Genomic DNA, 27,776 nt, shown 5'->3' with positions numbered 1-27,776 from the left:
ATTACAAAGTGTATCAATACAATTTGTAGATTCAGGTAGATGTCATGTGTTGAAACTTAAAACTCTGCTAAAACTTCACAAAAGTGAATATAAATTCCCATGGAATTTATTAGTATTAGAAAATGCTTTTTATTTAATAGCTTTAGTATAAGGAAAGAAAGGAAAAAGTCAGAAGGAAATAGAATGTTTTCCCCAAAGGGCTTTTTTGAGAAGAGCTGGAAGCATAAATATGCTTGATTCTAAATTCAAGGAATTCTCTTCAGAATGATTATTTATGATCTGATTGGAAATAGGAACTTAAGTATAAAGAAACTTTGCAAAGCAAGAAAGAGGCACGCAAAGGTTATAGGATTAGGAATGGGTAATATTTGACTTCAGGGTTTGGTTTTCTTCCCTTTCCCCAACTCCTTAGAGGATACCTAAGGGATTCACTTATATTCAACAAATACATTGAACATTTTTTACATGCAAACTGCAGAGGGGTATGAGCTTTATCATTAGGTTCCTTTTATTCAAGAAATTGATAGACAGGATACATAGATCATTCTATAGGTAGCAAAGTAACTTGAAGAAAATTTAATTTTTTTTCTATTTATTTAAGATTTTTCCCTTCAGTTTCAAAATGTTTTCTATAATTCATTATTGTGTCACTCAGTTTCACTTTTTTGATACTTTTGATCTTCCTAATTGCAGTTGGTTTGCATGACATTTTTATCATCTTAATTTTTCATGCTTTTTGAATATTTTTATTCCCTTTAAATAACACAGTGTCTCAAGGATAATACAATTGCTGAGTTTTAGTAAACCAAAATTTTAAAAATCAAAATGTTTATATTTTTATTATACTCTCCATTTTCTTTTATCATCTCCCTGATTACTTACTAACATATTGAGTCTGTTTCTTTTCTGTATCCTCATAGTTGACTTTGAATTTTTTCTGTACTTCCTCTGTAACTTTTCACAGATGTTATAGTTATTAATATCTCTGGCATTTATAATCCAGAATATTTCATTTGACTCTGTGTTTGTTGGGGGCCAGGGAGTCAAATATTTAAATATATACAGGTCTGTGTTTATTTTAGCTTCCTCATTCCATTTATTGAGTTATATTAAATGGTAAAACATTGAATATTTTCTTTTAAAGCTTACAATTTGTTATTTTCCTTTCTACCTCTGTTGTCAGTACCTATAATTGTGTGATTCTCTAAACAGTCAAATTTATCTAATTCCAAAGATATACCCTTTGATAGAGGGAGATGGGCAGAAGAATATTATGTTTTTATTCAGTGAAACAGAAGAAGAACAAATTTATATGGCCATACCATCTTTGAAGAACCCTATATTGAATTATGTCTTTAAACTCAGTTAATTGGACATTTGAGGTCGTACTGCAGTGGCATTGTTCTTAATGGCAAGTTATTACTTACATTTAAGTAATGGACTTTCTGGGGGAGAATTAGACCTTTCTAATCATCTAAAAATCTAGTTGTCTCATTTTGGTGGCAAGATAATCAAGACCCTGAGAGGTTGTGATTTTTTCAGAGCTCCTCTCTTTAATATTTCAGAGTCAAAGCTAGAACCGGGGGTTCAAGACTTTTAAGTGAAGTTTTTTGCACTGATTTACACTGCCTCTGGTTACATCAGTATATTTGTTTTTAGTCCATGGACCCATAAGGTACACAAATGATCACTTAACCCTCGCCTTCTGCCACTATAAAAAAACCTGCCAGTTTTAAATAAGAAAGATTGTGCTTTTATTAAACCTCAGTGACACATATAAAAGAATTGCTCATTTGTGCCAGAAACTTATGTGGCCATTATAGACTTTGGTATTAAGGAGATCAATTTCTAGGCTTTGGTTTGTGTCTAATGTAGTTTTATAATTAAACATTTCATCTACATTTATGTGGATGTAATTTTTAAATCCGTAGATAAATAAACGAAAATTTTTTTAATATTTTCCCATTATGCAAGAATACCCTGTTAAAGATTTTCGTATTCTGTCTCACTCTCTTTTCCTCTCTTTTGATCCAAATTTCACTTGCTGTACTAATATTAGTCTGGATTCTCCAGAGAAAAAAACCCAATGGGTGGATGGATGGATGGGTGGATGGATGGGGAGGAATTGGCAGATGTAATTATGGAAAAGGAAAAGTCCAGGATTTTCAGTCAACAAGCTGGAGACCCAGGAGAGTTGATGGTATAGCTCAAGTCTAAGGCGGGGTCCAAAGGCAAGAGAATAGGGATGTCCCAACTTGACAGCAGCTAGGCAGAGTGAAATCTTTCTCACTCTGCCTTTTTGTTCTGCTCATTTCTTCAGTGGATTCAATGAGGCCCACCCACAATGGGGAGAGCAATCTGCTTTACTCAGTCTGTTGATTCAAATGTTAATCTTACCCAGAAACATTCTCAGGGACACATCCAGAATGATGTTTTAACAAAACTATCTGGGTGCTCCATTGCCCAGTTAACACATAAAATTAACCCTTAGAGTTACATTCTGAAAACATCTTAGAGAATGATGAATGGAAAACTGGTATTTAGTTTTTTAATCAGTGAGTATCTTCTGATGTTATTCACAAGCACTTGTATTCCAGATTTGTCTGTGACTGTAAAGTTTTAATTCTGTTAGTGGATTTGGGTAGGAATAGATTTTTGTTTTATCTTCTCTGAGATTAAAATATTACTTTAGTCTCTGCTTCTTTGGTTTCAAGTAGCAGAAACTTGCTCAAGTCAGCATAAGGAACAAAAGGAAATACATTATAATGGTATAGGAATATTCTGCCGAATCCAGGACTGAGAAATATAAATTGGTCTTAAAAGAACACAGTGAGACATTGGAAAACTGTCAGGAATCAAGGAAGCTTTTCTGTTTCTGTCTGATGCCATATGATTACTTGAAACTTTTTCTGCATCTGTACACCAGCTTCCTGGTCCTTTGTTAGTCCTCCTTAAAGCCAGCCTGCTACAGATAACTGTAGCTCCCATTGCTGGGCATATCTCTTAGTATGGATTTTGAAATCCAAAGGAGAGAAGATATGATTGGGTCAGCTTGTTCACAAGTTTATCCTTTGTGGGTATAGTCCAGCTCTAAAAAGGGGAGTAGACATCTAAAAGGAGTAGACTCTAAAAGGAGTAGACATCCTTTGAAAAGTCTGCCATCATTTGTAATTAGACTGTGTTTATTCTTTTATGCATATTTTGTGTTTTTTAGAAAATATTTTTTATTATTTATATATATGAATTATTTTAAGGGTATAATTCAGTGGCATTAAGTATATCCATAATGTTGTGCAGCCATCACCACTCTGTATCTCCAGAACTTTCTCATCATTCCAAACTGAAACTCTGTACACATTAAACAGTTCCCTGTTGCCCTCTCTCCAGCCCCTGGTAACGACTATACTGCTTTCTGTTTTTATGAACTTGACTCTTCCAGGTACTTCATAGAAGTACAGTCATGCAATATGGGTCTTTTTGTGTCTATCCTACTTCATTTAGCATAATGTTTTCAAGGTTCATCCGTGTTATGGAGATACATAATACATATATATATATATATATATCAGAATTTCATCCTTCTTTTTAAAGACTGAATGATATTCCATTGTATGTATAAACTGTAATTTGTGTATCCATTCATTTGTCAGTGGACATTGGGTTGTTTTTACCTTTTGGCTATTGTGAATAATGTTATGCACATCAGCATACAAATACCTGGTCAAGTCCCTGCTTTCAGTTCTTCGGTTATATACCAAAAGTTGGAATTGCTAGATCATATGTAATTCTGTGGTTAGTTTTTTGAGGTACAACCATACTGTTTTTCAAGTACTTACAAATCTTACATTCCCACCAGCCGTGCACAAAGATTCTAACATCTCCACATCCTTGTCACTACTTGTTAATTTCTGTTTTTTTGTGTGTGTATTTGATAATAGCTGTCCTAATAGGTATGAAGTGTTATCTCACTGTGGTTTGTAGTGATGTTTGAGCATATTTTCATGTGCTTGTGGACCAGCTGGAGAATGGTCAGTTTCTCAGGAGAAATGTCTATTCAAGTTTTTAGCCCATTTTTGAATTGAGATGTTTCTTTTTCGGTTTTGAGTTGAAGGAGGTGTTTTGTTAGGGGTTTTTTTCTTCCCTGAGATTATTTGAGAGAGAGTGAGAGAAGGTTCACTTGCGAGAGCAGGGGGAGAGATAGAGGGAGGGACCATCAGACTCAGTGCTAAGTGTAGAGTCCACTGTGGGGCTCAGTATCACGAGCAGGAGATCATGACCTGAGCTGAAACCAAGAGTTGGACACTTAACCACCGAGGTACCCTTTTTTCCCCCTCCTAATTTCCCTGGCTAGAATTTCAGATGCTATGTTGAATCAAAGTGGTGAAAGTGGACATACTGTTCCTGATCTTAAGGGGAAAGGTTTCAGTCTTTCCCATTGTGCATGTTAGCTGTTGTGAATGTTTTTATATTTAGTTTTAATTATGTTAAAGAAGTTTCCTTTCATTCCTAGTTTGTTAAGGTGTGTTTGATGTTGTTTTTATTCATGAAAGGATGTTAAATTGTCAGATCCTTTTTATGTGTCGGTTGAAATTATCATCTATTTGCCCTTCATTCTGTTAATGTTGTATATTTCATCTATTGATTTTCCTATATTGAAACATCCTTGCATTCCAGGAATAAATGACACTTGGTCATGGTGTATTCTATGAACTTGGTTTGTCAGAGACTGTTTTCTTATGGAAAGAAGTTAGTTTAATAAATACTAGTTCCTCTTTATTTTGGACACTAAGTTGAACATACACATACTTACAGAAAGTACTTATGTGCACAATAATAAATAACTAAATACATATGTAATTCTTTATAATTCTTAAACTTTCATTTACTTATCCTCCATTAAATTACACAACTTGATTAAGGCAGGGATCCCTTTGCTCTTGTTTATACTGATGCTTTCCCAGTTTTTTTATACTTCGTGCTTTGATGAATATGTATAGAATGAATAAATTAATGTTTAAGTCTCTCAGTAATTCTTTATGATATTTTTACCATCTTTATTTAGCAGATTGAAACAGTTTAACAATAGTGAATCAGTAATACTAAGGGAAATGTCCTTGTTTTAATTAGTTAATGTATATTTTTTAAGGATCTGCATTACATTAGGCACCATGTAACAGGCATAGAGACATAGTGGACAGTCCCTGACCTAAGTTAGCTTACAGTCTGGTTGAGAGAAGCAGACAAATAAATAGAGAATTCTGTAGCAAATGAGGGATTTGATAGAGGTATCAAATCTATATATTTTATAAATACAGTATATTTTAGGAATGTGTTAACTATTTCCTTTGTTGGCTGACATTGTATGCATATGCTCCTGGGTTATGGCAAATGTAAAAAAATAAGTTGTGCTTATAATTTGTGTTTTGCTCTTAAAATCTTCTATGTTTTCAGCTTCATTGTCATTTGTCTACAGAGTTGCAATTTTCTTTTTCTTTCTTTTTTTTAAAAATATTTTATTTATTTGACAGACAGAGATCATAAGTAGGCAGAGAGGGAGGCAGAGAGAGAGGGGGAAACAGGACCCCCATTGAGCAGAGAGCCAGATGCAGGGCTTTATCTCAGGACCTTGAGATCATGACCTGAGCCAGAGGCAGAGGCTTTAACCCACTGAGCCACCCAGGCGCCCCGCAGTTTTCTTTTTTCTTTTTCTACATAGTTTTTCAAAAATTTTTTTATTTTTAAAAAGACCCAATGTACTTAAAATTCAGATGCTTTTTAAAAAAGCATCCTGGTAGTTGGGGATTCTAAATATCAAATCCACATTTCATGCGAGTATATTACTATAGAAAGACAAAAGCATATAAGGGTACACTTAGTATTTCATTTTTAAAACATGTTTTTTTGCTGTCATAAGTACAGTAGTCAAAATGATAGATTATTAACTGCATATGTATTGTGTGCTTTCTTCATTTAGAATTTTCCGTATTTTATAAAGTTACATACAAGCAGCATTTTTCCAAATTAAGTAAATATAATGTATTCTTTTTCATACTGACACTTGTTACAAATATTTTTTTCTTACGATATTACACATCATGGTATTATTTCCTGCTTGTTTAAAGCAGCAAATAACCAATATTATCTCTCCCAGTACCAGAAGATTTTTAGATTTTCTCATTTGCTGAAATAAGGCTAGTAAGGATTATAAGCAGCATAGTTTGTGTTGCCTTGTTATGTTTTACAAAAACGATTCTATCACTTCTGCCATTCTTATCAGTTATTTCTTTTCCAGAATGCCTCAAGTCTTGGTGGAAATTGTAATTGTTCTGACTTTTCAAGAGAAAGCAAGTTTTCCTCTTCAGTTAGCACAGCTTGTCAGCTCTTTCAGTTGTTGGGGGTTTTTTTTGTTTGTTTTGTTTTGTTTCTTTGCTGATACTTTATTTTCCCAGATGGGTATTATTTTTCTTCTCCCAATCCAAATATCTCTAAAAATATAGAACTGTCAGTCTCTTCCCCATATTACTGCCAAATTATTGTTCCTTTTTCTTAACGTATGCCAGATACACCATTTTGTAGCCTTTGAAAAACTTCACCTTTGTTTCTTCATGTGGGGTTGATTATATGGTTTCTGAGGTTCTTTATGCAAGGACTTCTATAATTTTATTTCAAAATAGTACAGATTGGAGTGGAATGAACTTTCAGCCCTTAGTATTGGCTAGGGAGTCCTGAACGGGCTATTCACTGACGTGATCAGCAACGATCTCCCCAGTTTTTTTTTTCCAAGGAGTCCACAGCCTCCATTTTAATAGCTGTATAGCTTTGTGTGTGTGTGAGAGTGTGTGAATGCGTGCTTGTGCTTAACACTTATTTGTGTTTGTTTACTAACTCCAAAATTAAACAAAGTTATACTGTATTGACTCAGATTTTCAGTATATCTGAGGAGACAAAGTTAGAACTCTTCCAGTTGCAACCAACAGTAACTCTGCTCAAGTAATTAGATAAAAATGTGTGTGGGAGTGCATAGTAGTGAGGTGAGGGATTTTAAAGGCTCATATAATCAAGAAGAGGTAGGGGAGAAGAGGCCTTGCAGGCTATTATAACTAGATAGGTGTTATAAAGGATGCTGTATTCTGCCTCTTTATTTTGTGCATATTAGTGTCATTCTGTCCTCCTCCAGATGGGCTTTCCCCAGGAGTCAAGAGATACATGGTCATCTGTAATTTTTGGTTTACCACCTTGCAGCCGTGTAACATGCTAGTTCCAATTTATAAAACATACAGGGGAGAACTCTTGATTGACCTAACCTAAGACATATGCCTCTTCCAGTGACCAAGGGCTAAGGCTTATTCCCCAAAAGGGATAATTTGGAGTAGGAGAAGGTCATCAAGCAATGATAGCTTACTTTGTAAACAGAAAATACCCAGTTTTGAGTTTACTCAGAAGTATAGAAAAACACTTAAGGGTTAGAATTTGTAATGGAAAAGATTTTTTTTACATATTACTTCTGTGTGCTTGTACCTTTTGCTGACCCGTGTTATAAGAGCCATAATCTCTTCATATGGTATAGGTATATTTTAGTAGTCACATGAATCAGTTTTGGTTCTGATAGTTCTCCATATGCACGTGGTGCTGTTTTGTTCTTGTGATTTTGAACTTCATCTGCCCTTTTGAAAAGAAGGGGCTTTGATTTGGATCCAGCCAACCTTGCAGTCAAAATGTAGACAGGAAGATATCTGCATGTGTGTGTGCTCATTGTTCTTCTCTCTCATTTTTAAAATTTTTTTCTGTGTCAGTGTGTACTTAAGTCACAGTCCATGACTCAGTATTTACATATAAGGATTTCTTAAGTAATATGGGTAACATTTATTTTATTTTCATGTTTATTGTATAATACCTAGTTGATTCTCTTTCTGGACTAACATGAGATGGAAAGCTAAAATGTCTTTGGTTTAGTTATTTATTTAAAAAACAACTGTGGTATAGCCTACCATTCCAAATTATTTTACTATGAAGAGTCTCAAGTTTTGAAGACAATGTAATATGGTTAAAATTAACATTATTTAGCAGTATTTCTTTAGAAATGTTTCTGTGATTCTAATACCGATTTTTATTATTATGGATTTATGTAGTTTCCCTGATAGTCACCAAATTTCATTCAGTTGAGTACGACTAGAGTCATGGTACCAGTTTTTTTGAAATTTACTTTTGTAGCTTCTTTTTGTTTGTAGTTTTCTATTAAGTGTGAATATGATTAAAACTGTTAAACTAAAGACAGCTTTTTGAGTATCTTAAGCATTTCAGAAGCATCTACTCCTGAATATGTAATTGATATATTTCAGTACTTAGCATATTTTCTTCTATATATTACATGCTTAGTAATTAGTTGAGATTGTTATTTAGTTAAAATTTTCAACCACTCTTAAATGTAACAAATCTTGTCTTTATAAATGTGATTATTTCCCTGAATATTTTAAAGGCATTTAATTTGAAATGTTTGTGGGATTTTTTAATGCACTGCAAAGTAACATCATTTACATCTTTCTAATGTGAGATTATGTATCATTTATTCATTTTGAAACTATTTGATGGAAAAAAGATTGACTTGATTTTAAAATGGGTAATAACATTTATGCAAATATTAAAATTGCCAACAATTAAGCATATCAAATATTTGGAAAATGTTGTAGTTTTAGAATAAACTATATGATAATAGTTTAAATTTATTTTCTACTAAAGAATCCTTTTATTTACCTCATGGCCAGTAGCATAAAAGATAAGGGAGGTGTTTTTGTTTTCTGCGGGGGTTTTCTGTTTTGTTTTGCTTTTTGTTTTAATGCTTAGTATCATAACATGTTTAGTGGAGGGATTGATTGAATGAGAAACAAGGAGATACAAAATTTCTTTGCAGTAATTAAATGGAAGTATTTATTATGTAAAGGAATTCTAATATTATTTGTCAATTTTTATTCTTTTAAAGGAAGGTGCATCGGCCCGTAAGACTCAGACTCCTGCAGCACAGCCAGTACCAAGACCAGGTGAAATACAAAACTTCAGAATTTTTTTGTTTGTTTGTTTTTTAATTGTCACAAATTTTTTTGATACTACAATGCTTTGAAGGAATTGAAATTTTACTTTAATATAAAGTAATATAGGAACATTTACTTGAACAAATAGAGTTGAAGAGTTAAATTTTTTTAAGAAAATGTTTGTAAGATCTTAGAAAAATGTTTTAAAAAACTATGTATATGTACACATCCCCTCACCAGTTTCTTGTTCGAGGTACATATGGATGTGATTTTTCCTCCTCTGTCGGAAGCACAGCATTATAATTTTAATAGACTGTTCAGCAGCTTTGATGCTTAGAATTTCAGATGTCTGTGTTCTTGAACATACAATATTTTGTAATCAGTTCTGTAAAATGTGTGGTAAGCATAAGCATTACTGAAGCTATTTTGGAAATATTTTTCTTCTCTATTCCTAGTTTCTAAAAAGGTTGATCTTTATAAATGCATGTAGAGACCAACAATATATTCATTTTAGGTGTTTTGGGTTTGATTTTGGTGTTTTTACATTTAGTGTAATTAAAGTGTTAGGATGTACCTTTTCTTCTTTTACCTCATCAGTGGTTTTGAAAATGGCTATGAAGAAAATGAATAGGATTGGAAATGCACAGGCCAGAATTTAATTGGGTGCTCTTCCTCTTAAATTTGGCAGTATCAATAGTGCAGAATTGGTTGTCTTTTTATTCATAGTATGTTTACAAGCTAACTCTAAAATTATGTAAATTATACATACTAAATACTTCTGGAAGCACTTTAGAAGTACAGTATTATGAATATATGTGGCTTATAGTGGGATTATTTTTATATCAGAATGTGTCCTGGATCCATAGATCTGGATTTTGACATGAGTAGTATTTACTTTTTCTTTTTCTTTCATTCTTCCTTTCTTCCTTCCTTCTTTTCTTTTCTTTTCTTTTCTTTTTTCTTTCTTTCTTTCTTTCTTTCTTTCTTTCTTTCTTTCTTTTTTTTTATGACAGTGGATTTGTTTGGAAACTTTATCATTCCTGTTTTTGCGGACGAGTGGAGAAGAGAAGGACTTCATTAGCCATTTGTTAACTTTGGAGCACACTGGATAAATTTATTTCAGATAACAGGACTGTGGCACTGTTTATTAAGTACCGAGGACCTTAATCAAAAGCCATATTAAGAGTATAAGGAAGAGCAATTAAATTCAATAAATATTAGTTGAATGCCTTCCATGTATGTACTCAGGGCCAGAAACTAGAAAAAGCTAAAAAAAGGAGTTCTTTTCAAGAAGGAAGAAAAAGTGAAGGCAATAGGAATTGCTGTACTCAGTTGGGCCCGAACAATACAAACTGTGCAGTAGAGGAGTATTGTAGAGGCAGATGACTGATACAGGACTGTGCTTTTTTGGGGTGGTGGGATGGGAGGCTGTAGTTGGTCAGTCTCCAGAAGGTCACAGGAGAAATGCAAAATTGGTGTAAGAGGGGAGAAATCACCCCTGGAGTTTTCTAATGCACTTTTGTGTTGTATAATGTAAAATTGTCATTTCACGCTTTCTCAAAATCATTTGGTAGACAAGGAAAGGGGTAGGGGAGGCACTGATATCTAAATAAATCAGGTTGTTCAAATGTACCATGTGATAAAATGAAGTTAAGGGAGCTGGATTCTATCAGTCAGTTTTGTGACCTTGGAGAAGATCATATGTAAACTATGGAGTTCTGAGTCTTTTCAACTTTTAATATTTTATCATTCTTTTTCAACTGCTCTATCAAGGTACCCTGGTGATTAAACTGATTGAAATTAATGTGAATTAATATCTCAGAACAAATATTCTGATGCCCATCCATGTGAGATCTCCTCTTCCTTTTCCACAAGTTTTTAGCACTCATCTATGAATAAAAACTCATTTTAGTGGATGTTCAGCAGTTTATCACCTTTGTCTTGATTAGTGAATTTTTCTTTTGCTGTAGAAATGTTTTTTGTATTTGCCTATGGGATGCTGCCCAGTTTGGAAGAGATAACTGTGTAATATATGACATGTTCACTTATGCTGTCTTTTCAAAATTAAAAAATATATGAATGCTCAAAACCTATTTGGCAGTATAATATGTTATAGATGAGAAATTAGCCATTCATAACTTTTATTTGTAGGTAGAGTTCGAATCATTCGAAAATGGAGGACTGAACCACCGTTTTGTTTACCTCTTCAGTGGGGCAACTCAAATACTGAGTGCCATTATTGATTACTTTTTTCCTTTTTATTATTATTATTATTTTTTAAATATTTTAGTTATTTATTTGACAGAGAGATCACAAGTAGGCAGAGAGTCAGGCAGAGAGAGAGAGGGGAAAGCAGGCTCCCCGCTGAGCAGGGAGCCCGGTACGGGGCTCGATCCCAGGACCCTGAGATCATGACCTGAGCTGAAGGCAGAGGCTTAACCCACTGAGCCACCCAGGCGCCCTCCTTTTTATTATTCTTTCACCACATGTTTATCTAGCACTAATTGTGCCAGGCAAGTCCCTGGGTAAATTTGATACTTGAAAGTATCTACAATTATTCTCAACTTCTAAATATTTATTTGGAGAATGTAACTAACAAAAAGCACATGTTTTTCAGTGGATTAGGAAGGATAAGCCTTTGATAAGCCATAGTCCTGTACCTTAGTGTCATTTTCTTTCTAGGTTAAATCTCTTACCCATATCCTTGCTTCCTGCCTCTTTCTTATGCATGTACAGTGCATATTTCATTTCTCCAGCTTTAATTTTTTACTTTTATTTCATAGATTGCCTGAAATGGGTAGGTGAACTGTAACTCGTTTGTCTGCTTTACATATAAGATTGATAGAGAGAATTAGCCATTTGTATATTTTATTTATTTATCTATTACTTATTTGATTTTTAAAATATTTACTTGAGAGAGAGGGAGTGTGAAAGAGAGATCACTAGCAGGTGGAAGGGTAGGGGGAGAAGCAACTCCCCGCTAAGCAGAGAGCCTGATGCGGGGCTCGATCCCAGGACCCTGAGATCATGACCTGAGTTGAAGGCAGAGGCTTAACTGACTGAGCCACCCAGGTGCCCCACCCCTTGTATATTTTAAAAATATTGTGCTGGTTCTGGTATCTCATTCCATAGTATTACGTCTATGCTGATGATTTTCAAATTTGTATCTCCAAATCAGACATCTCTTCTTATCTCTGGTATCTCGTATAAATTGTCTAATATTTGGATATGCCATAGGCATCTTAAAACTGATGTAAAACCTCTGTTGCCTGAACTTTTCCCCCAAGTGTCTTCTTCATGAATAAACGGCACCACTATAAACTCTTGTTTCTTGAGCAAAAAAATTCAGGCGTTACTCTTCATTATTCACTTTCCACATTTGCTTATTGCTCTCATCTAAGAGGTCAGTAACTTCTGTCAGATTTACCTTTTCTGTATTTCAGATTTGTCTCTTTATCTCCACGACAAGAATTTAAGTCTAAACCATTATCATTTCTCTAGACCAGTGCTTCTTGAAGTGTTAGTCCATGACCTATTTCTGGCTTCCAACAAGATGCATATAGAAATTGAGAGTACAGTACTATCACAACATCCAAGTCCATGATCATTTTCTAGTAATTCATTGTTACTGCATTTTATTCACTTGACCTTGGAAATTTCAAATATATAAAAAAAAAAAACCACCTCTTATCTTTACACTTAATTTGAGTAGCACCACTGTGTGGACTGTTCTTAATAATCTTGAGCTTTCTGCTTTCATGCTTGTCCCCTTTTGATCCTTTATCTCAATCTTTTGTTTTTCTTTTCCAGAAGATGTGAAATGAAAATCAAATTATGTCACTTTGTGGCTTAAAAATTACAGGGTTTTCCAGTGGCATTTACATACAAACCTAATGTTGCCTGGAAAATGTGTGTGTGTGTGTGTGTGTGTGTGTGTGTATTTTTCCGTTTGAAAGCATATATATATATATATTTTTTTTTTTTGGCTGGAAAGTTTGCAGTTTTATTTATTTATTTATTTATTTTTAAATTTCCTAAGTATACTTATAAACATGACCCAGCAATTGCACTATTGGGTATTTACCCTAAAGATACAAATGTAGTGATCCAAAGGGACACATGCACCCGAATGTTTATAGCAGCAATGTCCACAATAGCCAAACTATGGAAAGAACCTAGATGTCCATCAACAGATGAATGGATCAAGAAGATGTGGTATATATACACAATGGAATACTATGCAGCCATCAAAAGAAATGAAAGCATATATTTTTAACCTCATTTCCTGCCATTCTTTCTTTTGTCCCTGTAGTCTATACATTTGCAGTTTCTTCCTGTCTTTGGCATTTGCTCACATTTCTAGCCCTCAGCGGGCTGTTCTTCACTTATTCCTTGCACATTGGCTCCTTTTCATCCTTGAAATCTGAGCTTAAATGCCACTTCTTTGAGAGGCTTTCTCTACGCGTTCTTTCCAAAGGACACTTTTCTGTCAGTTGTACGTGCTTTTTGTTTCTTAATAATTGAATGTTCAAACTTGTTTAAATATGTTTGTATGCTTACTTATTTATGGTCTGACTCCCCTACTTTACTGAAGGGTTTTTGAGGGCAGTGACTATTTCTGTTTTATTTACAATAATAAGAGGGCCTTGTGCATAAGGCTCTGAATATTTAAGTGAAGACTAATTATATTAGAAATCATGCATAGCAATCAATAATAATTACTTATTCTCAGCTTGTAAATTTTCAGTCATGGAATTTGCTGAAGGTAGTGGTAGTATTAGTGGTACTAGGAGCAGTAGCATTTAGGATGAGCTGCTATAGCCACAGGGTTCGCTAAATATTAAATATGAGCCAAGATCTGATTAAGGACTTAACCAGCATTGTTGTTTTTAAGATTCTTACAGCAGTTTCAAGATGTAGAAACTATTATTACTGATTTATAGTTGAGGACAACTGAGACTGAATGAATGGTCTATCAATTCAGCTTACAACGGTAATTTGCCCAGGAAGTGGCAAAATGTAGATAGGAATTGAGGTAATCTGAGTACAGATTTTTCCTCTTAATCACTGTGCCTTATGAACTGTGTTATTCTGCCATTTTTCCCCTTTCTCCCACTTTAAATCAAGCTTAATATAGTGTGTTTGTCATTGTGTCTGGACCTTGGTCCTGATTTAACTAGGGAACTTATTTTTATTCTTATGTAATTATTTTTTTTGCTATGTTTCTAAATTTTAATATGTGTGCTTTCTTATTTTATCTTTTTCTTACATGGGGTCTTCTCACCCTTGAATTTAGTGAATCTTTTCCTAAATTCCTCAGTCCATTGTGGGCTTCTTTAACCAAACCAGTGGTATTTCAGGCAAAGAGTTCTTTTTTGTTGTTTCCCTTACTCATTTTTTTTTTTTTAAGCAAGTCCTGTCTCCTGTTTATCCATGTATCTAGCCATCCTATCAATACTTTATCCCTCCAACAAATACCAAATATTTACTGAGAATATATTATATTCCAAATGATGCTATCTAGCTAATCAGCTAATCAGGTGTTTTCCTTGAGTCCTATTTTTAAAAATGTTTGAGAAAGCTTTAGTATTTTTTTCTTAGCAAGTAGAAAGAAAGAGAACACTAATAAATATGTATATGCATGAACTTGTATTTAATATATATTTCTCTCCTTTAAGGGACTGGAAAAATCTTACTACTGGACTCCATAAAATTTTATCACAGTAAATAGCTGTAGAAAGGATTACAAAGTATTAAGTTAAAATGTAGCATTTTATTGCCTTAAAAAAGAACATATTCCAAAAATGAGTGTATCCCCTTTAAAAATGGTAATCTGTTTTTAACAACTGATGTTGAGTGAGAATTTTAAATCTCCTAAATTTTTATTTTTGTGATTTAAGGAAGTGGAAATTTTAATATAGTACATGACAGAAAGCTGTCAGTAAATTTTTTTGTATGTGTAAATTCTGAAAATTGAATGTACAGCACTTTTAGATTCTAAAACATATTAGTCTTGAACCAGGCTGATGTTGCTGTTATTATGCCAACACCTATTTCCATTATAAAGTCTATTATATAGACAAATAATAAAAAAAAGAATATTTGTATTTTTTAACATAACATTCACAATTTTTAATTTGAATTCAGTTAGCTAGCATATAGTAAGTACATCATTAGTTTCAGATGTAGAGTTCAATAATTCATCATTTTCATTTTACACCCAGCACTCACCACATCATGTGCCTTCAGTGCCCATCACCCAGTTACTCCCATCTCCCCACCCACATCTCCCACATTCACAATTATTAATAATATGGGCAACTGGAGGCACCTGGGTGGCTTAGTCAGTTGAGTGTTCGACTCCTGGTTTTAGCTCAGGTCATGATCTTGTGGTCATGAGGTTGAGCCCCACATCAGGCTCTATGCTCAGCACTGACTCTGCTTCAGTTTCTCTCTCCCTCTGCCTCCTGCTCTCGCTCGATTTCTCCTCCCCCCAAATAAATAAATAAAATCTTTAAAAAAAAAGGGGGCAATTTAAGATAATATAGACCTGCCCATGATTCATTGCCTATAATCTTCTTCTAATGAAAAAACAAATATGAAAAGAGAGAGAAATGGTAAGAAGTATTTTAGGTCTTAGTTCCCAATAATGCCTTTCTTTTCCCTCCCAGATAGTTAAACACATTTCCTCCTTCCAGCCTATCACCCAGTGTTACATGTTTTTGCATTTACTGCATTGGTTATCATTTAATTAAGAAACTATTTATTGCTTTTGCTAGACTATAATATCTGTTAATGTAGATACTCAAGAGTTTAGCAGCGTAGTATATCTTTGTTACAATATATTGTTATATAATGGTAAGGCATTTTAATGTTTTTGTGAAACAGAGAAATTGAGAAGATTGGTATTATTTGGAAAGATTGCAGTGTGTTTTAAAACTTTATAACTAGTCATATGTAATTTAAATTTTTAGGCCTTAGTTGCTTTGTAACTTTGAAAATAAGAATGTTATTTTGTAACACTCATTTTTTTCCCCTCTCTTAACAGTTTCTCAAGCAAGACCTCCCCCAAATCAGAAGAAAGGTGAGATTATGCATATAAGTTTAAACTTATTTTATTTTTTTCTTTTTAAAGATTTAATTTATTTATTTGACCCAGATAGAGAGCAAGAGAGGGAATACAAGCTGGGGGAGTGGGAAAGGGAGAAGCAGACTCCCTGCTGAGCAGGGAACCCAATGCAGGGCTCAATCGCAGGACCCTGGGATCATGACCTAAGCTGAAGGCAGACCCTTAACATACTGAGCCACCCAGGTGTGCCTGATTTTAAAATTATTTTATTTTTTAAGATTTTATTTATTTATTTGACAGAGAGATCATAAGCAGGCAGAGAGATAGGGGGAAGCAGGCTCCCCTCTGAGCAGAGAGCCCAATGAGGGGCTCGATCTCAGGACCCTGAGACCATGACCTGAGCCGAAGGCAGAGGCTTAACCCTCTGAGCCACCCAGGCGCCCCAGCATTTGACTCTTGATCATCATGAATTTGAGCCCCATGTTGGATATAGAGATTACTAAAATAAAGATAAAACTTAAAAATTTTTAAAATAGAAAGTAAAAGTGAGTAAGCCAGATTACAAAATGAAGGCTGATATTATGCTTGTGCAGTTATATCAGATGTTTGTGCACAGTATCCATTCTGATTAGTCTGTACTCAGGTCATACTGATTACTAAATATTTTGAATATTATTGTTGACTTAAATATTTCTTTAGCTCAAAGGAGTTAAGATTATAAATTTATTAATTACAAAAGTAACTATATTTCTTTTAATAATAACATATTTGCTACCTTTATAATTTTGTCTTTATAGGATCTCGAACACCCATTATCATAATTCCTGCAGCTACCACCTCTTTAATAACCATGCTTAATGCAAAGGACCTTCTGCAAGACCTGAAGTAAGTAATTTGTTAAAGTGTCGTTTTCATTGGATATGAGAATTAGTAGTTAAGAATCTGGTATTCCTTATTTGGAGAAAACGATTTCAGCTTCTGTGCTATAGGCTTTGTAGATAGTCTGAAGTATATTTTTCAGAGCAGAGTACAGAGTACTTGAACAATGCAGGGGTTTGCGGTATCGATCCCCCACACAATCAAAATTTACATCGAGCTTTTGACTCCTGCAGAAACTTAACTCGTAATAGCCTATTGTTGATGGATGCCTTAATGATAACATAAGTAATATGTAACATAACAGTCTATTAACACATATTTTGTATGTTATATGTATTATATAATGTTTTGTACAATAAAGTAAGCTAGAAAGAAATGTTAAAAAATCACAAGGAAGAGAAAATACATTATTGTATTTTTTTTAAGAGATTTGGCTTATTTATTTGAGAGAGAGAGCAAGCATGAGCCATGTGGGATGGAGGGCAGAGAGGGAGGGAGAAGCAGACTCTGATGAGGGCACCCGATGTGGGGCTCAGTCCTAGGACCCTGCGACCATGACCTGAGCTTAAGGCAGATGCTAATGAGCTGAGCCACCAGGCGCCTGAGTTGCATTTATGTGGCAGGCGGAAATCCTGAAATCCTCTGTATAAGTGGACCCATGCACTTTAAACCAGTGTTGTTTAGGGGTCCACTGTATAGTCTTTTCTCTCTGGATCCTTTAGGGAAAATAGGGAAAGTTTTGGCACAAGTTCTAATGAAAAGGATACTATTATGTTAATTTTTAATATGAATTGTTTTGACTTTTTTCTGAAGAGCTTGAGGAAGTTCTAAAACAAATTCCAGTTCTCTCCTTCTCCCCTTCTCCACGTAGTAGTAAAGAATGGGAAAAGTGGGGCACCTAGATGGCTCAGTCGTTAAGCAGGTGCCCTAGGTTCAGGTCATGATCCCAGGGTCCTGGGATTGAGCCCCGCATCTGGCTCCCTGCTCAGAGGGAAGCCTGCTTCTCCCTCACCCACTGCTGCTGCTTCTATTTCCTTTCTTGCTGTGTCTCTGTCAAATAAGTAAAATCTTAAAAAAAAAAAAAAAAGATTGGGAAAAGTGATAAAAACTTCTGTATATATTGTTTACCCGGGGTGTAGGGGATGGTGGAGGTTGGGAATATAGTCTTTTTACCCTAGAAATTAGTAAAATTTAATTGAAGTTAAAATGAAACCTATATCCTATGTTAAAATTCTTAGATACTTAGCTTCCAGAAATATTTTTTATTGAGATATAGTTTATTTGACATTATTATTAATTCTGGGTATACAGTGTAAGAATTTAATATTTGTATATATCACAGAGTGATCACCACAGAAGTCCAGTTAACATCCATCACCATACTTAGTTGCAAAATGTTTTTCTTGAGATGACAACTTTAAAATTCCATTCTCCTGACTACTTTCAAATATGCAATGCAATATTATTAACTGTAATCAATGTGTTGTACTTTACATCCCTAGGATGTATTTATTTGTAACTAGAAATGTGTACCATTTTCATTTGTAACTGGAATTTTGTACCTGAAATTTTTAGTCTTTCTCTTCCTTCCTCATTTCCTGTTTAAAATGAATATAATCACAGTTACACTCAAACTGCTCTAATAAACACACATCATGGTGTGTACATAATCTCTCCCCTACCCAACCAGCTTCAGACTTTAAGTATTTTCTAGAAGTATTTATTTTTTAGTTAGTATGAATAGGTGTGCCACTTTCAGAGATCATGATGAGTTTTTAAAAATCTTTATACTTCTTGTATTGGCTGTCATTTACAGAGGAAAACTGGCAGGGTTAAAATTGTTTTAAGTAACTTTCAATTATATGTACATTTGCAAGGCTCAAAATGAGCCATGGTTAAGTGATTTTCAGAGTGCTGTCAAGTTTTTGAGCATTATTACTAGCATGGCAGATAATCCGTGGTTTCGCTAGTAATTTCTGGATGTCCGCTTTTGCTCATGACAAGGATATCCACCTTGCTTGCTTCTCATTGTAAATGTCATATGCTAGATTCTCATGATGATTATTTGTGCTATTGGTGTTGTTTTTTTGTTTGCATCTGTGAATTGTGGGTGGACCTTGTTCTAAGTTATTACAATTTAATATAGTATACATTATCTTGAATTAACAGTCTTTCATTTAAAACTGAAAAATGTGTGTGGGCAAGGCACTGTGTCATGTATGTCTGCATGGTGGGGTGGCGGCAGCACAGGTGTTTCAGGCGCCTTGTTCAGCTAAGCTATGCTTGTCTCCTTTTTAACAAGTTCATTTTCTCTTTGCCTGTGTGATACTAGACTTAATAAATTAAATACAATCATTTTATTATTATTTTTTTTAACGATTTTTTTTTTGTCCGAGAGAGTGAGTGAGAGAACACAAGCAGGGGAAGCAGCAGGCAGAGGGAGAAGCCAGGTGTCCCAGTGAGCAAGGAGCCCAGTGTGGGTCTTGATCCCAGGACCCTTAGATCATGACCCTAACCAAAGGCAGATGTTTAACTGGCTGAGCCACCCAGGCATCCCAAAATACAGTCATTTTAATAAAATACTTTCAAGGGGAAAATTTGTTTTCCCTCTTCCCACATACAGACCCATGAGTTAATACAAGAGAATAATTTCTAAACATTTATTGAGGAATTCATATAGTTCAAATATAGTAAAATGTATTTGAAGAAAAAGCGGTCACCCTATCCTATAGTGTTGTTTCGATTTTTGTCAGTCATGCTGATTATTAAAATGGGTAAATTGTTTACAGACTCACTTAAACACTGCTGGATATTTAGCATTTTAAGATTGTTCATTCTGCTTTTCATCAGGTAGGTGAAAGAAAAAGGAAAGCCCAACACTATATATTCTACATAATGTTTTAGAGGATAAGAGTGGTGTGTGTTATGGTCATTAGTTGGAGAGAAAGGGCTTAAAGGTATTCTGTTACAACCTTTTCCTAGTATTTGGTACTCTCTAATGGTGCTTATTAAATAGGAATCATCAGATTGTCCAATTACCTTATGTAATTAGTGATTAAGTCTTGGCATTTGTTATATATTTAGAGTTTTGCTCACTAAGTTTTAATTATTTGAAGAAATTCTGGATTGAAGACATCCCTTACTTACAGAATGATTTTTATAAATTTGCTTTTGTTGGGTGCCACAGGGAATATGACAAGTCTAAAGTTGATTTTTATTTGTTTTTTTTTATTTTTTATTAATTTTTTTGACAATTTTATCTACTTGAGAGAGAGAGCATGAGCAGAGGTTGGGGGGAGAGGGCAGAAGCAGGGATCCCAAAGTGGACCCCAGGACCTCAGGATCATGACCTGAATTGAAGGCAGACTCTTAACCTACTGAACTGCCAAGCACCCCTTAAAGTTGATTTTTATGTTAAATTCTCAATTCGAGGATTTCTAGTCCACCAGCATAGCATAAATTCAAATGCATAGTAGACCAGAGTGACATTGGGGTAGGCTCTTGGCTGACAAATTATTGAGGACTCCATTTTCCTCCCCTACACTATAGCCAGATCACGATGGATACACGTCCTTAAAACTTACTTGGAATTTTTTTCCCCTAGTTTATCCTTTTGTTGATTGTTTACCTCATGTAAGGTTCCATTTCTAGTTCTTTGTGTCCATCCTTTGTGTGGGTGGTAAAAACCAAGTCTCAAGAAAGTGTTCCTGTCTTCCGTTTTCATCCACTGCAGCACCAGTGATTTCTGGCCCATGACTATTTTCTTTCCAGCTCAGATATACATTTCAGGTATTTGTTATATTTTATCTGACATTTCTTGGAAGGGTTTTTATAATGATTGGAACTGGAATTTTATAAGGTGTATTTAATCTGTCTGTACTTAGTTCATTCAACACTACAGAGCAATAACTAAAAATCAAAGTGTTATGTAGGTAAATACACTGCAAGCTCAACCTTCTTGGAGCTCACATGATTGTGTTAGGAATCATTTGTTGTAACTGATGAGAAATAAAATATGTTCCAGCAGTTAGTATAAAACCCAATTTTAATGCCTTATTATTGAGAGTACAGTGAAAAGTATAATTTTCTTTGACATTAACTTATAAACAAATCACATCTTGAAGAAAAGTTCAGAATCAAATTAGACTCAGCAATAATATACCACCCATTAAAAACGTCATCTAGCTCCTCTCACAAATAATGTGGTGTTAGTGAGATCGTACGTAACCATAGTGATTTATGTTAATAATCTAAGGAAATACTTGACATTTACTATTTTCTAGATTTTGAGACCCAAAAAGGATCGTCAGAATACACTCTTACCTTAAATGAAAATGCTGAGAGATAAGCGTAAAGACTACTCTGATTGTTGTTTGCAGAGCAGGAAATACAGCCAGGTTTCCCAAGGACCAGTTTAGTTATTTTAACCTTTGATAATGGAGGTTCTTAACAAACATTCAGATTAAGTAATCGGGTTTTAGGGACACCTGGGTGGCTCATTCAGTTAAACATCTCTTTTTTTCTTTGCAAGTGTTTGTGTTTTTTTAAGATTTTATGTATTCATTTGACTCAGAGAGAGAGAGAGACTACAAGCAGGGAGAGTGGCAGGGAGAAGCAGGCTCCCACAAGAGCAGGAATCCTGACGTGGGGCTTCATCCCGGGACTCTGGGATCATGAGGTGAGCCAAGACAGATGCTTAAACCAACTGAGTCACTCAGGCGCCCTAAGCACCTGACTGTTGATTTCCACTCAGGTTGTGAGATGAGGGAGGTGGAGCCCAGCATCGGGCTCTGTGCTCTGTGGGAGTCCGCTTGAGGACCACCCTCCTCTACATGCGTGCTTGCACTCTCTCTTTCTCTAAAATAAATAAATTTTAGAAAAAGAAATTGGGTTTTATTCTGGAACAGAATACTCTTCTGCAATATTCAGGGCCTTATATTCACTGTTAAGTACAATAACAATATTTTGTAGTTTGATCTAACATTGAAAATTCTTGTTAAATATTTTTGGTGGTAACTAGGAAAATATTTTCAGTCAATAACATAATTAGTATCCAGGAAAAGAATGTGAATGCTCTGCCTTCTTTCTCAGTAAAATAACAATGACAATTCTTGAAGAAAACAAAAGCAACCTGACCTCCAAAAAGAAAATCATAACTGCTTCTACAATAACTTATGACTAATTAAAAATGAGATACAAAATAAGTTACAAAACTTGATTTCAGGTTTTAACAAATGCAGAATTGAATTTAAGTACCTTATGAATTAAATAGCTTTATAAAAAATATAGGTAATGAGGCACAAATATATCTATACAGTATTTTTTCTTTAGTATTTGAATGAAATTTTTGCTGAACTTTTTTTTCCATTAACAGTAGGGAAAGAAGGATTTCTGTTTTATACTTTAGACTTTTTTCATTTAGTGTTCTTACAGTGTTATGAATTACATGAATTACTTCCTCAAGTCACCTACAATTGGGTGAATAAGAAATACAATCTTTTGGCCCTCCTTGAATTTTGATAATGTAGCTGAAACTGTGTCAGACCCACACAAAAATGGATTTCATTAACTGCTTTAAAAAGGTTTTTTTGGTGGTTTTTTTTTTAGCATTCTTGTGTCTTCTTTCCACCTTCTAATGAATATACAAGTGCAGTTTTTTCATTGTTTATATTCTGTGAAGTATGATATGCATCTATATTTTTGTTTTTGTTTTGTGATGCTTTGTGTGTTTTACAATCTGGCAATCTGGCACCCAGTTGGAATTCACAGTTCCAACTAATACTTGTGACTCATTAGAGAAAAGGGCTTGTTACTTTGTTGTTATTTGGACCTCCATCTTTGAAAACAGTGTTTGTCCAATGGTGGATATTAAATAAATGTCTAAGAAACAGAAAACGAGGGAGAAACACATTGGTAATTTGGAAAATGGCAGACTTACGTACTTGAAATTCAGGTTTTGTGTGTGTTTGTGCATTTCATTTAGTGTATGTCTATTTTCAAATTCCTTCTTTGATAGTTTATCTGTATCTGGGATTTGATTTTAGTTCCTATGAAGTCTCATTATACTTGGCATTGTATTTTTTGTACCTAATTATATTTGGATCAGGTAATTTTTAAAGCCCTTTGTAATTCTTTGATTTTTATGATTTGTAAATTCAGTATTTCCAACTCACAATTTTTAGTAATTGACAGCTATTTATATATATTTTTTATAAATATACCTTAATGGTTATAGAAAATTCACAGTAAGTTTTTGGAATATTAAACAACAAATTTTGCCTTTAGTTTTTCATTATTCAGAAACTTACGGTGCTCATCTGAGGGTATTACAAATTTAAATCTTAAGTATTGTTTATAATGGAAGATAGTAAACAGTGCAAAGAAATCACAAAGAAAATTTTAGTGGTTTTCTCCTTAGACTCACAACAGAGAAACCAAACAATTAAATAGACTACATTCTTAGGATAGACTGAGCCTAATTTTTCTTCTAAGTATAAAACACTCCCTTCATTGTTTAACACCTCATTGCAACTGACATCTCCCCTACAGTTTGAGTCAGCTGGAGGCTTTGCTATGTAATTAATGCATAATTGAAACCTCCTCCACACAATTATAGTACTGGCTGTACCCCATAGCTCATTTTGGCACAGATTTTATTTGGTTTCATTTAAAATTAAGGATTTTTCAATTTTTTAGCCCTTCATAGGTAAATGAAACAAAACACGACCCACCTTAACTTTAAACATCCCTAAGTAACAAAGTTAAGGTTATATTATGAAAGTATTAAAAAGTACATTTTACATAAAATTATAAATGTGATCTTGAGAGGAGTTTTAGTAGGACTGTAAATTTATTTAAATAAAGTGATTGGATGACATGATTCTAGCCATGATGATAGCATCCCAGGACAGAGGTCCAAAGAAGAGAGATTACACATAGAGAGTGCTTCAAAAATATCTAGAGGGTTCCCCTCACATTAGTCAGATACTGTTGAGCACATTCATATGAGAAAACTACTTGAGGCTTTGGGAAGAAGCAGGCAGAACAATTACTGGAGTTTACTCAGGACCATGAGCAATTTATGTTCCCAACAGCCACAGGTAATGCAAAAGGATTCAACCACTTTGGAAAACAAATAAAGGAATCCCCCCCCCCCCCGGCCCATTACATTGAGGATACTGTTGGGCTACATTCTAGCTTCCTATGTTGGTTCCGTAAGTCACCTACTGGTGTGATAACCAATCCTATGAGGAAATCTGCTTTACCTGGTTATTTTAAGGACCATTTTAAATTTGTTCATCTGAATTTGTTCATCTAAATTTGTACATCTAGATGTAGATCTCTTGTATACCCGCCTTGAGGATTCATTATAATTAAGTGTATGGATTCGTGGGGCACTTGGGTGGGGCACTTGGGTGGCTCAGTCAGTTAAATGTCTGCCTTCAAGTCAGGTTAGGTCATGATCCCAGGGTCCTGGGATTGAGCCTTGCATTGGCTTCCCTGCTCAGTGGAGAGCCTGTTTCTTCCTCTGTCTACCACTCTTCTTGTGCTCTCTCTCTCTCTGTCTAAATAAATAAATTAAAAAAAAATTTTTTTTTTTTTTAAAGGTATATGGATTTGTGGTGGGGGGGGGTGTCAGTTCTGAGTCCTGGCCCCTTTACATTCACACCTACTCCCATCCCCCTTCTCTTCTCTTTCGGGGACTTTAAATTTTAGTAGTTCTGTTTAGTACTTTTTCAAATCTTTGGTCTTTTTATTTATTTGTTTATTTTTTAAGATTTTATTTATTTATTTGACAGAGATCACAAGTAGGCAGAGAGGCAGAGAGAGAGAGAGAGAGAGAGAGAGAAGGAGGCAGACTCCCCACTGAGCAGAGAGCCTGATGCAGGGCTCAATCCCAGGACTCTGGGATCATGACCTGAGCCGAAGGCAGAGGCTTTAACCCACTGAGCCACCCAGGTGCCCCTCTTTGGTCTTTTTAAAAGTATTTTTTTCCCTCTTGTACATATCTGCAGTTGTGTTTTATAAGCTTTGATCTTTGATAATGGCATTATTAGAAGTCCTTAGTTACCTTTTTCTTTTGACAGTTGTTTCTTTCATGATACCTCTCATTGCCTTGTGTGTTTAGTTTTTTTTTAGTACATTTAATGTTTTTCATTGTCTTCATTTACTGTTCACTTTCCTTAGAATTTTTTCTGTGGAAACTCTTTGAGTTCCAAAATGAAGGTGGGCAGGGGTGGGGGGAGGGGTAATCCAGAAAAAATTTTATATTTGTGTATGCTAAGTACCTGGGAGCATTGCCAGTATTACATCACTTTAAATTAAATTCTCAGGGGGCACCTGGGTGTCTCAGTGGGTTAAGCCGCTGCCTTCGGCTCAGGTCATGATCTCAGGGTCCTGGGATCGAGTCCCACATCGGGCTCTCTGCTCAGCAGGGAGCCTGCTTCCTCCTCTCTTCTCTGCCTGCCTTTCTGCCTACTTGTGATCTCTCTCTGTCGAATAAATAAATAAAATCTTTAAAAAAAAAATAAAATAAGTTAAATTCTCAGTTTGAGGTTTTTAAACATCCAGACATTGTTGCTTTTTCTTTTCTCTACTTTTCAAATTCCAACTTCTTTTATTAGGAAAAAGGAAAACTATATTTTTAACCTGGGAAATAATTCATAAATTTGCTGTTTTTAAAATAATATAAAGTCTGTAATTTATTTAGCTATGTCATTTATTTGAATTTTATTCTTTGGTAGTACTAATAGAATTATTTCAGTGGAACTGTACTTATTTAAATAGTAGTAACTTTAGTTGCATCATCACCCACACTCCTTTACTCATGGAATGTAGAGTAGAATAAATAATTGCAAATACTGGATAAGTAAATGGACATAATAATATTTTTCCAAATCACATACATTCATCCATCACATCCATTATACAATTCCAGTTATATTTGTTAGAACATTTTTAGTTGTAAATGATAAATACCAACTCAGAGTAGCTTTATCAAAACAAACAAACAAACAAACAAACTTTATTGACTCAATGTGACTGAACAGTCCTGACTTCTGACACAGCTGGATTTACTGTTGAAATGATACAATCAGGAGTTAGTCTCCATCTCTCTGATTCTCCCCTTTCAGAGTCAAAGAGAACTACTATCAAACACTCCAGGTTACTGATCACAGTAGAAAGATAGTGCCTATTTCCCAATAACTCTAGCAAAAATTCAGATTTAAAGTCTCATTGGCCTGGCTTGGATAATGTGTTTATTTCTCAATCAATCATTGTGGTCAGGGTGCTTAATTCTTGCCTCAAATTCAGGTGAGGGCCAATTTACAGTTCTGAGATTTGATTTTCCTTGCAGTTTCCAGGATGTTGATAATGGCTAGAGGTGGGGTACAGAAAAAAGATTGGGTACTGGGTTTATTTCAAGCTTTATGGTAAATTTAATCCCTGACTTTTTAAAAGAAGGAAACTTCTATTAGATTCCCTCCCTTGAGCAGAATTTGGGCTCTATTTCTTAACTCCAGGATCCTAGTGAAATATAGTTTAAAAAAATAACAAAGAAAAAAAAAAAAAAAAAGCTTGAGTTTAGTTCACTTGCTAGTGCCTTCCATGGATAGAGAAGTCTACATTGTTTTTTGGGGTTGTTTTTTGGAGGGGGTCGTTTTTTTTGTGTTTTGTTTTGTTTTGTTTTGTTTTTTGGGTTTTTTTTTTGCTCTTGGTTGTTGTTTTGGTTGGTTGGTGGTGGTGGTTGTTTTTTTCCTCCATTTTATTTTATTTTATTTCTTTTCAGTGTTCCAACATTCATTGTTTATGTACCACACCCAGTGCTCCATGCAATATGTGCCCTCCATAATACCCACCACCAGGCTCACCTAACCCCCTTACTCCCCTCCCCTCCAAAACCCTCAGTTTGTTTCTCAGAGTCCACAGTCTCTCATGGTTTGTCTCCCCCTCCGATTTCCCCCAACTCCCTTTTCCTCTCCATCTGCCAGTGTCCTCCGCAGTTACTCCTTATGTTCCACAAGTAAGTGGATCCATCTGATGATTGACTGTTATCTGCTTGAGGAAGTCTGTATTGTTACTCTGACTTTAAGTTTAGGAGAATAGGATAGAAGATCTCTCCTTATGTTACCACATGAAATCAAGGCTGAAAAACGTTTTGGAAAACAGCTGCATTTTACTACAGTGAAGGTTTCCATTCTAAAGACCTAGATATATTCAGAAATTAAAATACTAGAACATCTAAAAATTGTAAGATGATAGTTAAAGAACCATGTTAATTACTCAGAACTTTGTTGAAATTTCTGTCAGCAAATATGTGAACATGCAAATGCTATGTAACTCATTTTTTAATGCATTAGAAGTTGAATAGATGTTTTTAGACTTTTAAAATTTGGATATTATAGATCACTCATTTGTATGTATATTATGATTCATTAAAGATTATAAGTAATTTTGCATAAGTAGTTTTTTATTTTTACATTTAAAATTTCAAAAGCTGCAAGAGTGAGATGCAATATTATATTTAAGAATATAAACATTTCAGTCCCATTTAGAAATAGAATGAGATAAAGCATCTTTCTCTTGGCAGTGAGACCACTTTGTTTTGGAATGTAAGCTTCAAGAGGATAGTGACTGTGTGTTTTGTACCACTGTGTATATTGTGTAACTAGCGCAATACATTACTGTTAAGTTGATACATTTTTGTTGTAGTTATATATGAAAACTGTTTCCAACAGTGCATGTCAATTTTAAAGTGTTTAATTATTCAGTGTTAGTATTATATTTGGCATTTTCTAAGT

General features: G+C 34.6%; 1 protein-coding gene across 1 annotated transcript in view; it reads left to right on the top strand.

The window, feature by feature from the left end:
* Positions 1–27,776, top strand: part of CDC73 (cell division cycle 73) — a 116,147-nt gene that overhangs the window by 70,694 nt on the left and 17,677 nt on the right. The window contains exons 11-13 of the mRNA XM_004751502.3: positions 8,978–9,035; positions 16,075–16,110; positions 16,893–16,980. Of these exons, the coding sequence (XP_004751559.1) occupies positions 8,978–9,035; positions 16,075–16,110; positions 16,893–16,980 (182 nt within the window). The remainder of the gene's footprint in view (positions 1–8,977; positions 9,036–16,074; positions 16,111–16,892; positions 16,981–27,776) is intronic.

The sequence above is a fragment of the Mustela putorius genome, unplaced genomic scaffold (genome assembly GCF_011764305.1).
Source record: "Mustela putorius furo isolate JIRA1106 unplaced genomic scaffold, ASM1176430v1.1 tig00000508_pilon_pilon_pilon, whole genome shotgun sequence".
Taxonomy (NCBI): Eukaryota; Metazoa; Chordata; class Mammalia; order Carnivora; family Mustelidae; genus Mustela; species Mustela putorius.
The sequence above is the reverse complement of the archived record's forward strand: the minus strand, read 5'-3'. Positions and strand labels throughout refer to the sequence as shown.